The sequence below is a fragment of the Mya arenaria genome, chromosome 14 (genome assembly GCF_026914265.1).
Source record: "Mya arenaria isolate MELC-2E11 chromosome 14, ASM2691426v1".
Classification (NCBI taxonomy): domain Eukaryota; kingdom Metazoa; phylum Mollusca; class Bivalvia; order Myida; family Myidae; genus Mya; species Mya arenaria.
The window spans coordinates 23099493-23119746 of record NC_069135.1 but is presented as its reverse complement, the minus strand read 5'-3'; the positions used below and the strand labels follow the sequence as shown (position 1 = coordinate 23119746).

The window sequence follows — 20254 nt, the reverse complement described above, 5'->3', positions numbered from 1 at the left end:
TGTATATACACCATTTACAAACTGAATATTGAATAATAAGTATATGAATTCCTTTTATATCGAACACATTTTACTGACATACACACGGACAGACTCCATAACGCTCCATACGCCTCATCATTGAACTTAAAGCCAATGGCTCTGCCATAATTATCATAATTTGTAATGCTTTGCAGATTTAACAGCATTGCTTAAAATCTTTCTCTTTCAATTCAGAGCTGATTGAATTTTATTTATAATACTTATCTTTTATGTTGCCTGTATGGCCACAACTATGGGTGACGCTGTCTGGTGATATTATAACAGAAAACCCCAACAGTCGAGGGAAATACACCGGAGGCGTGGCACGTGAACAGGCGATGACATAAACCCCAAAAAGTTGTCACGAGATGACCAGCTTGACCAGCTCATGCGTTCACACCCACGTGGTTGAACCGCGAAATCCTGTAGCCCCGACTTCTTTGTTTTGCATCTTTCTCCAACGTGTAGCTCGCAAAACAGAAATAAAATGTCACCTAAATATTCTTTAATAATATGTCAACGAAAAACACTCTTTATAAGTAAAACTCGAAGCACTAAATATGAAAATAGCGGAAATATTTTCTCTAGAACAAATTTATCGATGCTTTTAAAAACAAGGACATTTTCTCACTAGTAACACAGTACATATGAACTGAATAAACTCATCATTTCTGATTTTTTCACTTTTCTACTACGTATATTGAATAATTATGATCATACATGTAATTCGTAATATCATATAAATCCAACAAACATATTTTCAATACGACTTACCCTCTGCACGAGGATTTAAACCATGCTTTATACGGCCTATTCAGTAAACACGGACTGCTGCATACTGCCCGGTACGACCTCAAATTTAACAATCAATTGAATCGATGTGAACGGATCGGTTCCCCAAAGCTGAATGCCTTTACATTCATATTCGCACGAATTCCTCGTGCTTATCAATCGCCACCTGTCGGTTATTACATTATAAACAAGGGAAATTAATTTCCTTCTAATTCGTTTTACTCAAACGTAGGAAATTATATTCCATTTCAAACTGCTGAGGTGGTCAAACCATTTTTCCAGATTATTTGCAGAACCTTAAAAATCTAAAATATACACAATGCTGTTTTACATATTGTACTAGTTAAGTACAGGTTAATTGTCAGATAACTGTAATAATTAGTTTTAAGTAAACTCAATCTGTTTTGTTTACCTTCTTATGTTTAAAGTAAGAATCATTTAATTGTACTGTAAATGCTTGTATGATATTCAGTATTAGGTAAATTAGTATACTTGTGTTTGTTATTATGAGTTTTTTCAAACATTAAAATGTTAAATTTGCTTTGCATTGCCTTAACCTTACTTGTTATGCACCTTAATAATCTAATTGGTGTAGTCAAAGTCATAGTATGTCATATAAAATGAATTTTGCCTTTGACACTTGTTTACCTAAGAAAAAATGTACTGCATTAGCAATTTCTGCAGTTGATAACATACCTAGAGCCCGTCTAAGGCAGTGTCTTATTTCATATTATTGCATACCAAAAAAATTTAACTTTTTGTAAGATACTAATGCCTTTGTGTACAAGTTCTATCACCGTTTTGAACCGAATAATAGCCTATGGTTATGCACAGCGACCATGTTTCAGATTTATACTAGCAAAGAGAAATTCGAGTACATGCATTTGTTTAATCTATTCAGCTTCAGAAAAAAATGTACATTTACAAACGGAACCTACAGTCACCATCTTGGTACAAATGATAAACCTGTTATTTAATTTAATTTATTTAATCCTGTATTTTACGTTAGAGGGTGCGTAACTTATGGGGCTACAATATTGACTTGCGCATTTAAAGGGTTGTCAGGGGTGGGGGTGGGGGGTTAGGTCTGGAAGTAATCACTCAAGAAAGAACTCTGGTTTCGCTAGTGAGTTCAGTTGTATACAAGACCAAGGCCCATTTGGGCATCAAGGTAAGTAACAAGGTACAATGAAACATGGACACAAAGAAGCAATATTATGATAATTTCCGATACACATTTGCATCATCTTGAAGCATAAAAACAGAATCAACAACAAAACAACGAACATGAACAAGTTACGTATAGTCATTAAAATAATTGTTAAAACTTCAGAGTATTTTATCACATAAAAACACGTGCATACATTTAAAATTGCAGTCAATGTGTGCATGCATTACGACAAACCTCGGCCATTTTTCAGCGAATCAGGCAAATTACACAAATCCGCTGACTCATTGTTACGTGTGTTATCGTTTTTAATAACACATGACCGTGAATAAAAGCATGCATACTTCCTTAGACTACCTTTCATATCAATAGGTTTTGAAGCTGAATGGTTTGTGATTTTAAAAACGATAAAATAGCTTAATTTTAGATGTTGCAAGGACATGTCTTCTATTCAAAAGAGAAACTTTGGTGAATTCAATGAGTTGGCCCATCTTTTAAAGCCCGACCTTCGAATTGCACTAGCTGCTGATGCCGCATTCGGATTATTCTTAGAGTTAAACGGTGAAATGGCAAGAATAGATCAAGATTTAAAACAAAATATATATGTTACCACTCGTTTGTTAGTATCGCTGTAACCATTAAGTATTGTATTTATGTTAAGCCTTTGCTCACATTACAATAGTAACACTGATGTGCTTTGCACCTTATCTTCTAATTTTACATTAGTATTCATTGATGTAAATTGATAATAGCAAAACACATATATCCGTGATTGTGGTATAGAAAATGCTAATACAATGGTTATTTGTAACCTGAATGCATTTTTATTTCATGTGATAACTGAAGCAAAGGCATGCTTTAAAAATGAAACATTGTTTCACAATACGTCTCATTGGCCTAAAACCTGAATAATATATATAAAATATGCACTATATTGTCGAAAATCGCTATAAAACGATGTTTTAACTAATCTACTTAAGATTTCATTACCAAATGTATGGCCAAGTGCGTATATCGTTTTGATTAGGCGGTAATAGTTAAAATCCAAATTGTACTGCCATTTACTGTAATTCGGCCAACCAAAATAGTGTTCATAATGTTTTTGGTGGCAGTGCTTTTGTTCTCAGTAGACTCTGTTGAATCAGCCTGTGATAGAAATGTATTTAAGCCGAGATCTTAAACAAACTATATATCTAATACAATCTAAATAAAGAGCAAAATACAAACTGCAATGACTTTATCAGAGAAGAAAAAGACATTTAATTTATATATGTATATGCTGTTAGTAATAATATGCACTTTCCTTCCAAATGATACCAAAATTTTATTGGGTGCTCAGGTATCAAAATTTACTATTATTTACAGTAGCTCAATGTAATCACAAGCTTAAGTGTATAGGGTACCTTAAGTAAACTGTACTATTATCCCATCGTTCAGGTTCAAAAAGTGCACTATATTCGTCTAAATGGGCTAGAGACAAAAAAGTAACCGCTCGGGCGTGCAACGCTGTTTACAATGAATTTGCACAAAATTATTTTGCTGCATTCCAGTTTGTCGTAACCTGGCAGGCACACATCAACATTTGTTTGTTGGACATACCGGTAGGTGTTCAATTTTATGTTTTATGTTTAAACAGTTCGCATATGAACACACTTAAAATATTATTGCTCGATACCGTTTTTTTTTAAGTTTATTATGTAAAGATTTAACAGAACTTTAATTCATATATTTTAAGATGTTATGGTGTCTAAGATTACCTCGAGATCACCATGTTCCTGCATATATACAAAAAGAAATGCATTCAGGTAGTTTCTTTGTGATGACTTTAGTTTCTCAATTGACTTTCAAACTCACTATTGTTAACGAACTTGTCAAAAACGCGTCCTATCGATATATATATATATATATATCGGATTTCTGTAAAAAAACCTCGGATATTTAGTGTACATCTGTATGCGATTCCGATTTAATAATATATACTTTTATATGGTTAACAGGTATTAACATGTTATCTTATTACGATGACATGGCATTGCCTAAAGTAAACATTCGTTAAAGTTAATATTTATTAATTCACAAACAGCAATATTTTCGACTTAATGGGCTAGTATATTATATCGACAACGAGTAACCAGGAAGCCTATTTTCAAGGAAGTAACCAGTCGCGTGTGCAAAACGGTTTGCACAGGGGTTGCCGCATTTGTTCTGTTGCAAAGGTTGGTCTAAAACTAGCATTCAAACCCTTTCAAGCATCCGTTAACATAATTATATGAGGAATTTACCTCGTTGGATTTCTCGGTAGGTGTTCCATTTTATTGTTTTATCTAAGTCGTTTTGGGTTTTAACAGTTTGCAGATGATAAAAACTGGAACTAAATTGAGTTAGAGTTAATAAAGTTAGACTTCTATAGAAAATTTTAATTAATCACTTTATTTGCTGTTTCCATCGATATCACTAAATTATGCCCATGTATCTGTAAAGAAAATATTTGCACTCTCATTTTATTTTTTCTTAATTTTAAAAGCTGCACTTCCACAGATTTACCGTGTTTCCAACTTTTTTATTTTTTGTCTTGGAATTAGCAAATTTTGTCTAAATATGTTATAGTTTTGAAAATAAATAAATATCAGGTTAGCATTGTAGTCACAAATACAATCAATGTGGCGAACTTTGGCTGGTAAAATAACGGGTCGTTCGTCAACTTGTGCCAAAATACCTTTGAAAGATTGTAAATATGCAGCTGCATCATTTCGCATAATGGTGACAACCGTACAAATAAACTTTAAACATGATATTTATTGTTTTTCAAAACTATAACAAATCGTGTGTTTGGTGCAACTTTTTGTTTATTTTAATCCTTATTGCACTTAACTCTCGAGGCGAGGAGAAAGAAAATCAAAACCTTTAAACTTAAACTCACTCTCTTTTTGAGGTGAATTTGTAGGGTTTCAACGTTAATTCGATTTGAACAAAATCCCAATAACATTTAGCGTACAAAGCATTTTGTACATTTATATTTCGGTAAAATGAATCCTTTTCAATCTCAATAATGATTCCACGGTTAAAGAATATCTGTTTGAGTGCAAAAAGGCTCGTCTTCGTAAGCTTACTCAACTCTTAAACACACCGAAACATTCGTCGATCTTATGGGTATTGACTTACTTATTGTGCATGATTGGGTTTGAATGGTTTGCATAATATAGATAAAAATCTATAAATTTCTAATAAATTATAATAAAGTTAATGAGATGTATTCAAAGACATGAAAAAACATAGATTGTCGTAGACATTGGTTTTGCTATGCTTTATATTGAATCCAACCCGCAGAAGTTTAGATAATAGATTTTCTGAAAATAAGGATGGGTTAGACAAGATATTTAGATTAAATAATTGCTCAACGTTTCAAATGCGGGTATATCAACAAAATGGTTTGAATGTGTAATAGGATGCTATTATCCAAGCATAATTAAGAACATTTTAGTCAAAATAAATCACGGCAATGTAATACTTGGCAACATTTCTTATTTTCTTTCGAAAAAAAGCAAATAGAAATTATTATTTCATACAAGTTTTATTTGAACTAAACACCGGATTTTTCATAACCAAGCAATCCTCATATTAACATGTTTCCATGTTTAATTTCAAAACACAACAACAAGAACGTAAACTTCACCGATCTGTTATTGAGAATCTGTATAAAGAAATACATCCAAAATGTCGTTTATCATTGGTCAAACGACGTCGCGCTTGTCCATGAAGACCGCAACAATGAAGTAAATATGACGACATAGCGCCGGGCGATTCATGTAAATTGAACGTTAGAATTCTGTATATAAATTTTAAGGAAAATGTAATCCAGAAGAAAAAATCATTGAAGTTGAGCTATGCTCTTTTATGTTTGTACTAAAGCTGCACTGAACGTTTTGACAACTTTTTTTATTTTAGAATACAGAACATTTCTCGTCCGATTTAAGTTGAAATTAAAAACAAAATTTTAAACTCCAATAGTTTTATTAATTGTTTTTTGTGCAATTTCCTTAAATCAATACCAAATCATAAGAATAATAATAAGATGTAAATTATTTTCCCTTTGTTATAATGTATTAACCGCCAAGTGGCGTTTACAAGCACAAATTTGTGCGCATATAAATGCAAAGGCATTCAGCTTTGGCGAACCGATGCGTTAACATCGATTTAATTGATTGTAAAAAAAATACAAACAAATGTTTATGAGACTTCTATAATAAACATTGTTCAAAATGTTTTTGAAATTATTGATTTTTATAGGAGGTTATAGAATTGTATTCAGGGTTTTGCATATTGGTTGTCATTATTTGTAATCAACTTCATTCAATGAATTGAAAATTCAAAATGGAACGGTTAAAGGAACATATTGTAGATTGATGCAAAAGACTATGTTTTAATGTGAATGCATAATTATTTTACCCCTGCTTTACAAAGTAATGTTTGGGCTATATAGGAATCAGGCACGTCGTCACGTCCATCCGTGTGTCCGTCCGTCCCATTTTTGTGCGGTCCATATCTTTCTTATTCATGGTCGGATCTTAAAATGTTAAGCAGAAATCAACGACATACCATGACGTGTCGCGAACAAGACCCGTGTCCCTAGCTTCAATGTCAAGGTCACAGCAGTTCTGTATCAAATATGTTTTTCTATATAATCCTAACTGATAACAGTTCTTGTCCGGTCCATTGCCTTTGTTATACATGTATAATGTTGGAATTTAAATAACTTGTCCAGAGTGACCACCATATCATGAGGATATGTCACGTACATGACCCGTGTCCGTACGTTCAAGGTCAAGGTTAAAACAATGCTCTGAACTTACTATGCTTTGCTTAATAAACGTAATTGATGTCAGTTCGTGTCCGAATCCTAACAATCAATTGATGGTCGGATTTCAAAATTGTATGGCAGGAGTGACCACTATAGCATGAAGACGTGTTGCATACAAGACCCATGTCTCAACCTTCAATGGCAAGGTCACAGCATGCTTCGGGGAACTATGTATGTTTTACTATATAAGCTTTACTGTTAATAGTACGTGTCCGGTCCATATCTTTCTCACTCATGGTCTGATAAAAGACATGGGTTTTATATCATTAAATTTAAATAAGTAAAACATGATAATGCAATAAATAAAGTAAAAATCATCAAGTTGAATCTGTATTCCGGCCCTTTAAAGTTTATTTACAAACTGCACTTTATTTACTTGACAACGCGCAACCCGGTTGCATTTCTCCGGGTAAACCAATCGGGCGTGCAACGCTGCTTGCACAAAGGTTGCACACATTCCATTTTGTCTTCAACTTGCAGACACACGTTAAAATATATTTGAAATTCAGCTAGTTGGACTAACCGGTATGTGCTCTTTTTTAGTTTCATCTTAAACCTTTTGGGTTTTAACAGTTTGCAGATGTAAAACGTTAAGTTTGTAGTATTAAAAAAACCTTTTTTTAAATCTGTACGATATTTAAGTTTCCATCGATATCATTATTCAACGCGGGTGCATCTATACAGCAATGAACTGCATTTTCTTCTTATGTTTATTTCTTTATATTTGACAATACAAACACAATAACAAAAGCATGAGTCAAATTCTATGATATTGTCTTTTTTGTTAAGTTATTACAATGTCATCATTGCCTTACTACTTCTGTACAGAGAAAACTAACTTTCATTTTGCATGAATCGTTCGGCGCTAAGACGTCATTTGTTTACTTCATTATAAAATATTGCACCCTGCTTGGACACTCGCGACCATTTGACCAATGGTAAACGACATTGCGAATACGCTATTCCTTTACTCAGACAATGATTGACAAAACAGATTCATAGCCTTAATTCTTTATATTAAAGTTATTTATTTATTTATTTTTTAAAACATTGACTCGAGTGAATTTGAGGATTGAATTGCTGATTGAATAATTTAAACTGTGGTGGTTTTTTTTCGAAAAAATAAATAATTATTGCCAAGTATTACTTGTTCATGACTAATTATATTTGACTACGAGAGTAACGAGACGCAAGAATAATTATATAATATTACCCATTTAAACAACGGCAGCACGGACATTTTGCCGATTTACGAGCATTCGTTAAATTGCCTTGTTAAACCAATCTTGATTTTCAGAAAATCTATATATAGCCCTGCGGTTTGGATACAATATTAGATATAACAAAATCAATATCTATGCCATTCATTGGGTTTATTTCTCTTTTTGGATGCATCTCATTTACTTCTTTGTATTTTATTGGAATTCAATAGTTCCAATCCTGTACAGTAAATAAGGTACGGAATGCCGTTAGGACCATCGCCTGGAATGTGTTGATCTGAAACGCGAAATCGATACAGGACGATGATGAAAAACGCGAAATCACAACAGTTCGATATCGAAAACGCGAAAGTACGATAACGAAAAAGCCACAGTACGTTGATGAAAATGAGACAGTACGATGAAGTTAACGCGGAAGTACGATGATGATAACGCGGCAGTACGATAACGAAAACGAGACAATACGATAACGAAAACGCAACAATACGAAAACGAGACAATACTATAACGAAAACGCGACATTACGCTGATGAAAATACGACAGTAAGTGACGAAAACGCGACAGTACGATAAAAAACGCAACAATACGATAACGAACACGCGGCAATACGATAGCGAAAACGCGACAGTACGTTGATGAAAACGCGACAGTACGCTGATGAAAACGAAAACGCGACAGTACGATTTATCCTCATCACACATTTCTCGTCTTTTCTTTGGTGACATCAGATATGCAACTCATGTCAGTCGAACATATGTTAAACGCTTAAAATTCACCGCTAAACGAAGTGTATTTTAGTCTAATGCGAAAGGGTGATTGTCTATTGTCTTTCGTACTTAATTTACCTTATAAAAAATTCTCCCACTAAACCGCTACGACGATTTCAACCAAAATTTACAAGAATGCTCCTTGGGTGGTCCTCATCCAGACTCCTTCAATAAAAGTGGTTCCATGCAGAACTCTAGTTGATATGGCAACCGAAAGTAAACACTTTGAATGACTTCTTTTCCGAAACAACTGCCCCGATTTCAAAATGATTTCACACAAATGTTCTTTGGGTACGCTGGTATCAAATTTCTTTACCCCATGGAGTTTCGCGAAAAAACATAGTCGCCAGGGGGCGGAGTTCATTAAATGTCTCTATATGGAAAACAGTGAAAATATTACTTCTCAAAATCGCGTGACCGATTTTAAAATAATCACATAAATGTCCTTTGCTCTGTCAACTTTCTTCTCCACATGTAGATTCATATAAAAACCATTGCCGCAAAGACTGGCTACTTTTCACAATTGTCTTTATGGAAAACGTTGTAAATTCTCTCTTCAGAACTATATGACCGAATTCAAAATTATTCACAGAAATGTTTACAATGTGACCCTCAGACAAATTCATTCATCCAATGCGGATTAAAGTAAATCATGACCGCATGGACGGGGCTAGTTTTCACTATATGTCTATATGAAAACGTTGAAAAGCTTCACTTCAGCAAATATTGGCTCTATTACAAAATATTTCACCGAATTGGTCACCCTTTTTATCAAAATTATTCATTTTTTATTTATTAATTTCAAATACTTTTGTTTGTTGAAATCAAGCAGATAATAGCTTCAAATGTCATGAACATAATTTATTAAACTTGTATTTGAAGGGTTTTGGCCTTTTGAAACTCTTTAATCAAATATATACGTTTCATGTTATGTGTACGCCCTATTAAAATCGGGACGTGTTACATGTATTTTCCAATCATCACCAAATTACGCCAGAAAGTGTATGTACATGTAACCTAAGACGAGTTCGATAACTAGCCAAATAGCTGTAGTCATCCTAGAGTTATTGCCCTTTTATTATAGAAATGTCTGAGACACCATTGCAGTGTTACTCAGGTGAGCAATATAGGGCCATCTTGACCCTCTTGTTCAAATAAGTATGTTTTGTTTTTCTCCGAGCTCGTCTCGGGTGATAATTGCGAGACGGTCGGAACTCAATATAGAAATAGAAAGAGTTACATCGTATGCTTAAACCTAATTTGTATTGATTTTGAAAAAAAAATCGGGTTAAAAGACAAATTGTAAGGTTATCGCAATGATGCAAAAAAATAATAATGCTGCAGCTTATTTACAATATTTTAAAGGTTATCGCAGAAAAAATGATGACTCCAACACTGCTAGGGATTCTGCTAATAATAACAGCACCATTACCCTTTTGCAACGCACAAGTTGACGAACGCCCCGTTATCTTACCAACCCCAGTTCGCGGCATTGATTGCATCTGTGACTACAATGCTAACCCTTGTCGCTGCAAGTTTGAAGTTGAACATCTTTTGACGATGATATACCAGGAGGGTGATGAGACATACCTTGTTAAACCGTATAAAGGAAAGTTGATGGCCAACAAAACCATTCTGAATGCAAGTCAGGCTGAACAAGTGATTACAGCAGACGGAGAAGGTTCAAGACTAGTTATTGGAATCAATGGAAAGTTTCCTGGCCCGATGATTGATGCGTATGAGAATCAAGAAATAGAGATAACTGTTGTCAACCGATTCCATACGGACAGTGTAACGATTCATTTCCACGGTCTCCATCAAGTCGGACGGCCATCGATGGACGGAGTAGCTTTCGTCTCACAATGCCCAATTCTTCCCGGACAAACATTTGTTTACAAGATCAGAGCAAGCCCTACTGGAACAAGTTATTATCACGCTCATATCGGGGACCAGAGAAGCATGGGCTTGTATGGGCCTCTTGTTATAAGGAAACCCCAAAGCGCTGATCAATTCTTTGGAGAAATTATCGTAACTCTCCAGGACTGGAATCATGACATGGATTCCGAAACAGCATATCAACGAATGATAACCGAACAGTTTGACAGCGCAGGAAACAAGACCCCTACAACGTTTTCAGTAGACAATGCTAAATTTAGCAGGTTTGTATTTCATTCTGGTCTTGTAAATGGTAAAGGAAGGTATTGGCCAACGAATTCTACACACAACGGAGCGCCCCTTGAAAGATTTATTGTTCGAAAAGGACAAAAATTTAGGTACAGAATTATTGGCGCTCAAACACTCTATCCAATGAGAGTGTATATACAAGAACAAACTCTTTCACTGAGGACGTCAGACTGCTATAATCTTAAGCCAATAGAAGTTCAGTCAATAATTGTACATCCGGGTGAACGGTTCGATTTCACGTTTAGTTTTGGCAGTGCTTCAAGAAAAGAATACCTTTTGGTTGCAGAAACTATTGAAACTCGCGATAGTCACAATAGCTACCATGCGGCTGAAGCAGTAATTGAAATTGAGGATTTTAATGGACAACGGAACGATAACCCCCAAAACTACTACAACGAGACGGAAGTTTGCAATGACGTTGCAAAATGCGCTGTTTTTAATTGCCCATACGGAAGTCCTGGTACAAATTCTCAAAACTGCCTAAACTTTAACCACGTCACAAACACAGAGCCTAACAGGGATCCTTCTAGTATTATGAACATTGACGAAGAATACTTCTTCAACTTTGCTTTTCCCGGGGGGAAGTATACACCAGGGTCAGTAAATGGTCGAGAATTTGTGTCCCCTGTATCACCAGTTTTAACACAGCCTGACTCACTGAAGACACAATGCGATGAAAATGACTGTACCAATGACATTTGCAAGTAAGTTTCATAGTACTTGGAATTTCATTCACAAATAGTATTTCATGCATACTGTCGAGATTACTACAGAATGTCATTTTTAAATAATGTTCGCAATAATTCATAACCTCCGTCTAAAATTTCCAAATGACCATCTCATGATAAAAATGTGTAATTGTTAAGTATTCCATTTGGTTCGGTTAAAATGACAACAAAACTGACTGGTACAACTATATTTGTGTTTTCCGCTAAAGATAACTTATTAAAACATGTATTCAAATATATTCAAATCAATCCGAGATTGAGTAATGAACAATTTTTTTAGGTGCACATATATTGTGGACCTACCAAAGGACAAGGTCATTCAGCTGATCTTTACTAACCTTGGCACTGGGTCGGGTTGGTCCCATCCTGTTCATTTGCATGGTCACACTTTCTTTGTAATGAAAATGGGGTTCGGTAAGCACCTTTTGTTTTATCTATAGATTAACAAATAGCTGCTATCGTTAGTTTTGCCGTGTGATTGCGGATTAACTGACTCTCATATCTCAAGATTTAATAGAGGACACTTTATTGGTTCAGTGTACGATCATGGCATATTTCACGAATGGGATGGAGGTGAAATATATTGCGAACTTACACTAAAACAAACATTTTTCTTTTCTTTTCATAATAAGCCCTAAAAATACATAAATTTTGTATATTTTCATAAAAACGAACCAAATTATATGCAGAAATTTCGTCGTTGAAATTATTTTCAAGCTCTGTGTGCGCTCATGTTGGAGTTGGAAGTAAAAGTGCTTAAATTTAAAAACAGTTAAAACTCAAATTGTTATTTTACTGTTTGAAAAATCTTTATAAATCACCGGAAATCATAAAATAACTGTCCATCATACATACTTCTTAGAGTGCATCAACATTTGCCTTCTTCTCTTACATTAATTTAGACGACATTTCAACCTATTCAGCAATATGGTTATTAGCAAAGCACAATAAAAAAAACTCTGTTTATAGGTGCATACGATGAAACAAACGGGCGTCTCATAAACGACACTGCAGACATCATGTGTACAGATTTGAACAACTTTTGCACGGATATGCGATGGACCGATTCTACTTGGACAGGTGGAAACATTCCTGACCTGAATAACGATCCTCCCCAAAAGGATACCATAGTCGTGCCGACCGGTAAGAGGACTGCTTTACTTCGCAGATACAATGATCTAGCATATTTGACGAACACAATGATTATTCAGAATGAGCTTGTCGTGAATGTTGTGTTAGTGGAAACCGCGGTTGCCTTGAGAAAAATAAACAAGAGAAAAGCAAATCGGTCATTTATATACATCTTATTTCTTTAATACTTTTTTACATTTGTTCAAATTGTCAATAAAAGATGAATATCGTTTAAAACAATTATTAGTGTGTGTTTGCCATTGGTTAAGCACATTAAACATTTAATAAGGCACAAGTATTTCTTTTAGGAAAGACTTTTATCTGTCTGAATTTAACATTGATGCCAATTGTCACAGGTATCTGCAGGTTAAGAACGATTTTGGGTGTTGTTGTTGTTTTATCAAGTAATCTATTCGGAGTAGGTCAACGAAACACTGCCATTACTGACGTTCATAATCGGTGTAATAAAATATAAGGGTCCACAGATAATATACTATACATAATAGTCAACAGGGGGTTCAACGTAATTTATTTTTGCGGAATTTTAAGTGAGGGACATGTGCAGTGTGGAACAAAATGGCGGATTCCTTTGGTGTTTTTAAGGATATTTTGACCTGGTAAGCAGGATTATATTGCTGTTGTCATAATATAAATACGCCTACACAGAGGTCATACGTTTTGAACCTGTGTTTTGAGAGGCCTTAAATAAAAATTTATTGAATTTATAAGCTGAAAGATGGTTTGTTTACAAAGTGAAAATAGGAAGTTGTTTGACATGAAACAGTGTTTTAGTCAAAATATACCGTTCTTGGACGAAGAATTTTAGCTATTTTTTTAAGTTTTTGCATCTATTTCTTTACGACGGCTAAACATTGGTACATTATGGTCATTTTTATGTTTAAACTCAATAAAAGGTTTAGTTAAAGCCTCTAAAAACAAACGGGCTTTCGGGTAGGCGTATTTATATTAAGATAACAATGACATGAACTTACTATCAAGGTCAAAATATCCTTCGAAAATACTAAAATATCCCCCAAAACCGCCATTTCGTTCCGCACATGTCACTCACTTAAAACTCTGCCAAAATATACGTTGGACTCCCTGGTATATATTTTGACGTTGTACAGAAAATGCCTCGTTCGGACTGCACACTCACTTTTGGCGCTTCTATGTTCTTAAGAACGTTAAAAATATGCACTATTTTATATATAAACGCTATCCATTTGACGTTTTTTAGGCGGTTACGTTGTTGTCCGCATAATAACAAACAACCCTGGTATGTGGTTCCTCCATTGTCACATCGACCTCCACAACACAAATGGAATGGCCATGGTTATAAATTCCGGACAAGGGTCGCATCCAGAAACACCGGAAGGATTTCCAACATGTGGCAACTTTTTGAACGATGGAGAATCGGATGATGGTGAGACATACTTGTTATAACAGTAAACGGGCGATTTTTCAAACGGGTATAATTTTGAGAAGCGCATGTTGTACTGTGAAATAAGTTGTTAATGTTTTCGATTCTTTTATGATATTCAGAACATGTGAATGTATGCGGTGATTACATACAAAGGTGCACATACGTATTTATTTCATCGAAAGTTCATTAACAAAAAACGGTGAATTAAATTCTGAACAACTCAGTTTGAAACAGTGAGTTTATTGAAATATAAGTTCACTGTTTCACTCATTTGTGCTCGCTTTCTCTGTAAACAAGAACGAAAACGTAATCCGGTCCGGAAAAAAATGAATGCCGTTGTTTCTGTTTTAACGTTGTTTGGATTAAATTTGGCGCGATTTTACAATTAAAAATCAATTATTTATTATTTTTGATGAATACTAAGCATTAGGTAAAGAGAAAAAAGCCTGTTTCAGTATAATATTACGACATATTTCACCTCGAACATCAACAACCAATATTTCACTCCATGCAAACCACTCATGAAATATAGCTTTTAGTGGACTATCGGTGAAATATATTGATATCTTACACTGTAACAAACAATTATCCTTTCTATCAATACGCATTAAAGAAATCAATTTAAAGTATACGTACATACCAAAGTTTAACGCATCGCTTAGGGTTTTATTGATTGCGAAAAGACGTACACGGGTTTGCGAATTTATTTCATTGGCTAAAACAAATGTTGTTGTAACTTGAGGCCACAACCCATTTGTTCCTTTGTCATATATTTGTAAATGTATGTATAATGTATTCAGGGGAGATAACTAAAAACAATGCATGACAGGAGTATGGTTCTGAAATGATGTACTCTCTCTCTTATTGCCATTTATCTAAATTTAAAGTTTCATTTCAATATATTTAGTATTTGCCAAGATATGGCCCGGAAAGTACCCAATTTTGAAATGGATCAGGTAAAGGGATGATAACTAACAAATATACAGGCATGATTATAGTTCGTGTACACTGCTTTTTCTACCATAGCTGTCTAACTATATTTGAAGTTGCATTTCAATCCCTTTACAATGTACAAAGATATGGTCCAGACAAGCACCAATCATGGAACAATGGTTAAGATGAGATTAACTTGATTAATATGTATGATAGTATTATGGTTTTAGAACGCTTCACTTTCTCTCGTTATATTCTATCCGTATACAATGTACCAAGTTTTATTTAATCCAATCTGTAGTTTATAAGTTATACTCCGAACAAGGAAGTTATGACCCGAATCAATAGCAACAATTATAAAAAAAATGATTCTGGGGAGATAATTGTAAACACATGCATGGTAGGAGAATGGTTCTTGTGCAGTGCACTTCGCCTTATTGACATCTGTCTAGTAACCAAATCTTATTTCCATCCCATTAGTAGTTTTATTTAATCCAATCTGTAGTTTTGAAGTTATACTCCGAACAAGGAAGTTATGACCCGGATCAAGGGGCCCCTTTGTAGAGAATAAAAAAAATTCCCGTTATTAAATTTCATTTAATATTTTTTGGATATTTTATTTTAAGTCCTACATGATTTGCAATTTACAATATGCAATAACCTGTTTTTCACAAGCGCAATTCAAAACAACATAATTTAAGTAGGAATATTAAATAGGATTGAAAGTAAAAGAAGCGGGTAAAAAAAAACGAAGTTCGTAGGTTTCTGCCAAATGGATGCATTTACCATCGATTTAAAATTGTGTGACTTTTTCTGTTTATTTAAATGGTGTAATATCTGGACTCAAATTCTTGAAACTATTTAAGTCCTTTATAACAGAATAAAACTAAGCTGACATTTGTTTTCTATATTTTGCGTAATTTACTTCATTAAGTGTATTTAGACTTTAAACAGGAACTATCTTTATTATTATCACAAAAAAACACGTTTCATTTATCAAAATCAATGTGTAAGCATGTATTATTGCTTATTGAGATAAGCTACTCCAGCCTGTTAAGCTTAAAAAGGATCAAGAAATTGGGGCCAGTCCTCTGAATAAACATAATTTTGAATAAATAAATCAGATGAATATATTAATTCAAACTGCATTGAATGCTTTAGAACTTTGGCTGGGTGTACTGATACAGCACTTTCGATAAATATTAAGCGTTTCATTAAAGATTTCTAAAAAACAAACATACAATTCCACAAATAAATGTACATGTATTCGTATACATTGTAGTATTTCCTACAGGTACTTTGTTACATTAAAGAGAATATGTATATGATGTCAGTATGACTTCTTTTTCTTTTGTCACACGAATTTTGTTTAATCACACGAATATACTTTGATGTATCGTTTATTTCAGAAACGAGTACACCACTTCCTCTATGGTCTGTAGTAGTAATGGGTTCTCTCGGAGGTCTTTGCCTCATATTGATCATCTGTATCATAATATTATGGTATGCAGCAAGGAACTGAGTTTAAAATGCTGTGCAGGCCGATTTCGATGTGGGTTGGATGTATCTGTATGCTAGCTGGAAGATGTTTTATGTTTAAGGTGCGTTTTTCGCGCCGCATATTTCCTACCTTTTTACTCATTTATAAACACACCAATTTCCATACATATTTCTACAGAACCTTTACACAGGGGAGTATCACGTGATCGCTATAGTACATCGGCCGAACAAGATGGCGAATAATTCGCCCGCTTCAACGCATAATTTCCGAAAAACAGACAACACGCGAGTAAACTGTATTACAATGCGGATACTCTGCGCCTGTTATAAGACCCTTTCGTAATATTCACCATCCGTAAATGCCGAAATTATTATTATAATAAGGATATAATGTGGAATTGTTTTATGTTTTACAATTTCATTACATTATTTCGAACATGCTTTTGAAGATATGCACAATACTGACTGATCTATTAATTTTCCGTTCAGCGACTAATTATCTGCATTTTTAACAAGTTGTACTGTAAACGACAAACAACAATATAACGAGCAGCTGCTTGACTTCCTATATCCTAATCAGATCTGTAATATATTATTTCTCTGACACTGCCTTTCATGGCAAAGATTGGATACATTGATGTTAACCATGTGGTGTCACAATTGGTGAAAATGATAATGTGTATCTATTACAAAATCATACGTGTTTAGCTATTATGATAGGGTATTTGTCCGTCGTCCGTCGTCATCATTTTCTTTCAAACAGCTTGTCCTCCTTAACAACTGGGGCAATTTTAACCAAACTTCATATCAATGTTCCTTTAGTAGTCCTCTTCCGGGTTCCTTCAATAAAAGTGTTTCCATGCAGAATTCTTGTTGCCATTGCAACCGAAATGAATAGATAGATAGACAGATTTATTTCGGCATAGGAAGCATATACATAGTTAACAACATAACATAGGATAAAATAATGAGCATTATTAAATACTATATCACATACGAGAAAACTATGACATACACACCAACACCAAGGATAACACAAAAAAGGGCAAGCCCTTATTTCCATTGTGGTCCTTTGTATTGGCGGCATGACACAGAGAGGCGGACCTAAATATAATCATGTGTAAAAGTACTATTGAGTCATAAAAATGTATATCACAGTCAAATCTTGATTTAGTGACACTCCTGTTTGCAGCTAGGATTTAAAACACATTTCTAAAATTGTAAAAAGATATTAGCAAACAATTTAAAATCCTGAGCCGAAATAGGTAAAAACAATTTTAAATACTGTTCATAAGATGCCTTTTGATGGCAACCTTAAAACTTTGTAACCTGTTGATCTCCGTTAACTCTACAGGTAAATCATTCCATAGTTTAATTCCAGAGAAAGCAAAGGACTTAGAACCATGACTTTTGACTTTAGGTAGACAATACCCACCCTTTTGACTAAGTCTTGTACTATAATTATGTACGGAATCTTGCGAAATAAAGTGTTCACCCATGTAATCCGGAGACAGGCCATTTTTTATCTTAAAAACATGACACAACATTATCTGTTCAACTCTTCTGTGGACCGGTAACCAGCTAAGGGACTTAAAGTGGGATGGGTCAATATGGGCTCTGGAATCTAAGTCAAGTACAAATCTCATTATTTTATTTTGACAAGTTTGTAACTTATTTTTTAAAGACTGTGTCAAGCTATTATACCAAACAGAGCATGCGTAGTCATAGTGACACTGAATTAGAGACATAACCAGAAGTTTCTTGGTATGCTGAGTAAGAAACTCTTTCTTGCGGTAAAGAAATTTTAACCGAGAGTTGGCCTTCTTAAGAACAGACTCGGCCATGGAGCAAAATGACAGATTTTGGTCTATAGTAATCCCAAGATACTTGATAGATGAAGTTGATTCAATGGATGTACCAGAACAGGTTATATGCAGGTTAGATTGTGACCTAAGCTTTTGCTTGGACCCAAATAAAATTGACTCGGTTTTACCCAAGTGCAGTGACAACTTATTGTCCACTAACCATTGGCTGACCAAATCCATATCATCTGTCAGCGCCTTTTCAACAACAGATAAACTTTTACCAGATACCAGGATACCAGAATAAATCGTCTGCTTAGAATATGCTGGCCCGTTTTTATAATAACTTCACAGAAATGTTCTTTAAGTGTCTTCATCCAACGTTGTTTCGTAAAAAGAACGGCCGCCAGTGGGTAAGGCTACTTTTCACTATATGTCTTCATGGAAAATTTTGAAAATCTTCTCTCAGAAACCAGTAGCCCGATGTCAAAACATTTTGTTATTTATTTAAACATATTCTTTGATGTTACTTTTCCTAACAGTGTAAAAAATGTTTGTATTATATTTATTCGTACGTTTTCAATAGCTGTTGTTATTTAATAAGTGCTAACGAAGGACTCGCGGAGGATATTTTGTAATATTTACATCTCAGCTCGGCAATTGCGAATATTTTCAGATGAACGCAACATATTCGGATTTGTTCGGATCGCGAATCAATGCATAACAATATCCATGTAAAATTGAAAAAAAAGAATATCTTGTGAGTTTTTGTATTGTATTAGGAAGCTCCGAAAAAACCTTAAATCATTATGATAGAAAGTGTTGATTTATATGTTAAATGAATTGTTGTCATTGTTTCAATTTTACGTTTGAGTTGAAGTGATTGATTTTTTCCACGCGTTATCGGACATAATGTGATTAACTGTTTTCGGTTACGGTCGGGTCGTTCTATGTACGGAATAGGTGATAAAAATTACTGTGAGTTTTCAACAATTCTTGAATGAAATAATGAACTATTGTTGTAAAAACTAGAAATGAATTGCGTGATTGATGTCATTATCGGGGCTATGAACGCAGTTGGGCTCGATAAAGTACGCATTAAAGCTCACACTTAAACCAGCCCAACTGCGTTTTTCAACGACACACACTTAACCAGCCCAACTGCGTTCATACCCCGATATTAACATCAATCCCGCAAATCATTTCTTAAATCTTAAATATATGATGACTCTTGACATATCCTATATGTATGTTTATATAATATTGTGAAACAGTTTGTATTTCATATGATTAACCACTCTTCTTTGCACTGACCATGACCGAAGTCACATTGTACTAAATATGACACTGATAAATACATTGTTTGTATTTTATGTCCTATGTTTACAATTCCAGTTTTTATTTACCTATACTGAGATGTGTTGTAGTGTTATAGTTAGAAGTGTACATACAATAAATCATTATCTTACTAGATGTTATTTGTTTCATATACAGAAAGAAATATACCTTTTTAATAATATAAATTGCTATTTAAAAATGCTAACGCACGATACTCGAAAAGAGGCTAGCCTGTACAGCAGACCAAATTCAATACACTATATCTGCGGAATAATTTACTTACTAAAGAACTTCATCCAGTGATACATCGTCAACTATTCTATAGTGGTGGCATACTAATAATATTGACAATTTGTCAATGTATATCTGCGCTCTATGACTTTGTCAA

The 20254-nt window shown here is 34.3% G+C and overlaps 1 protein-coding gene across 6 annotated transcripts; it reads left to right on the top strand.

Moving 5' to 3' along the window:
* Nucleotides 1-3478: 3478 nt before the first annotated feature.
* LOC128216981 (uncharacterized) lies at nt 3479-19996 on the top strand. Of its 6 annotated transcripts, none has more exons than XM_052923748.1 (7): nt 3479-3582; nt 10193-11715; nt 12020-12153; nt 12709-12882; nt 14108-14293; nt 15201-15249; nt 16636-19996. In XM_052923748.1, the coding sequence occupies exons 2-7, from the start codon at nt 10208-10210 to the stop codon at nt 16802-16804; spliced, it is 2220 nt and encodes a 739-aa protein (XP_052779708.1). In that variant the 5' UTR covers nt 3479-3582; nt 10193-10207; the 3' UTR covers nt 16805-19996. The 6 variants fall into 6 exon arrangements, with proteins under 6 accessions (XP_052779708.1, XP_052779704.1, XP_052779710.1 ...); XM_052923744.1 differs by lacking the exon at nt 3479-3582 and adding an exon at nt 3717-3786; XM_052923749.1 differs by lacking the exon at nt 3479-3582 and adding an exon at nt 4137-4197.
* Nucleotides 19997-20254: the final 258 nt, after the last annotated feature.

Coding starts and splice junctions, on each gene's coding strand:
- LOC128216981 (XM_052923744.1), top strand. CDS start 3,751: ATGTTCCTGCATATATACAAAAAGAAATGCATTCAG. Junction 11,716..12,019: donor TGTACCAATGACATTTGCAA/GTAAGTTTCATA, acceptor CAATTTTTTTAG/GTGCACATATATTGTGGACC. Junction 12,154..12,708: donor TGTAATGAAAATGGGGTTCG/GTAAGCACCTTT, acceptor CTCTGTTTATAG/GTGCATACGATGAAACAAAC.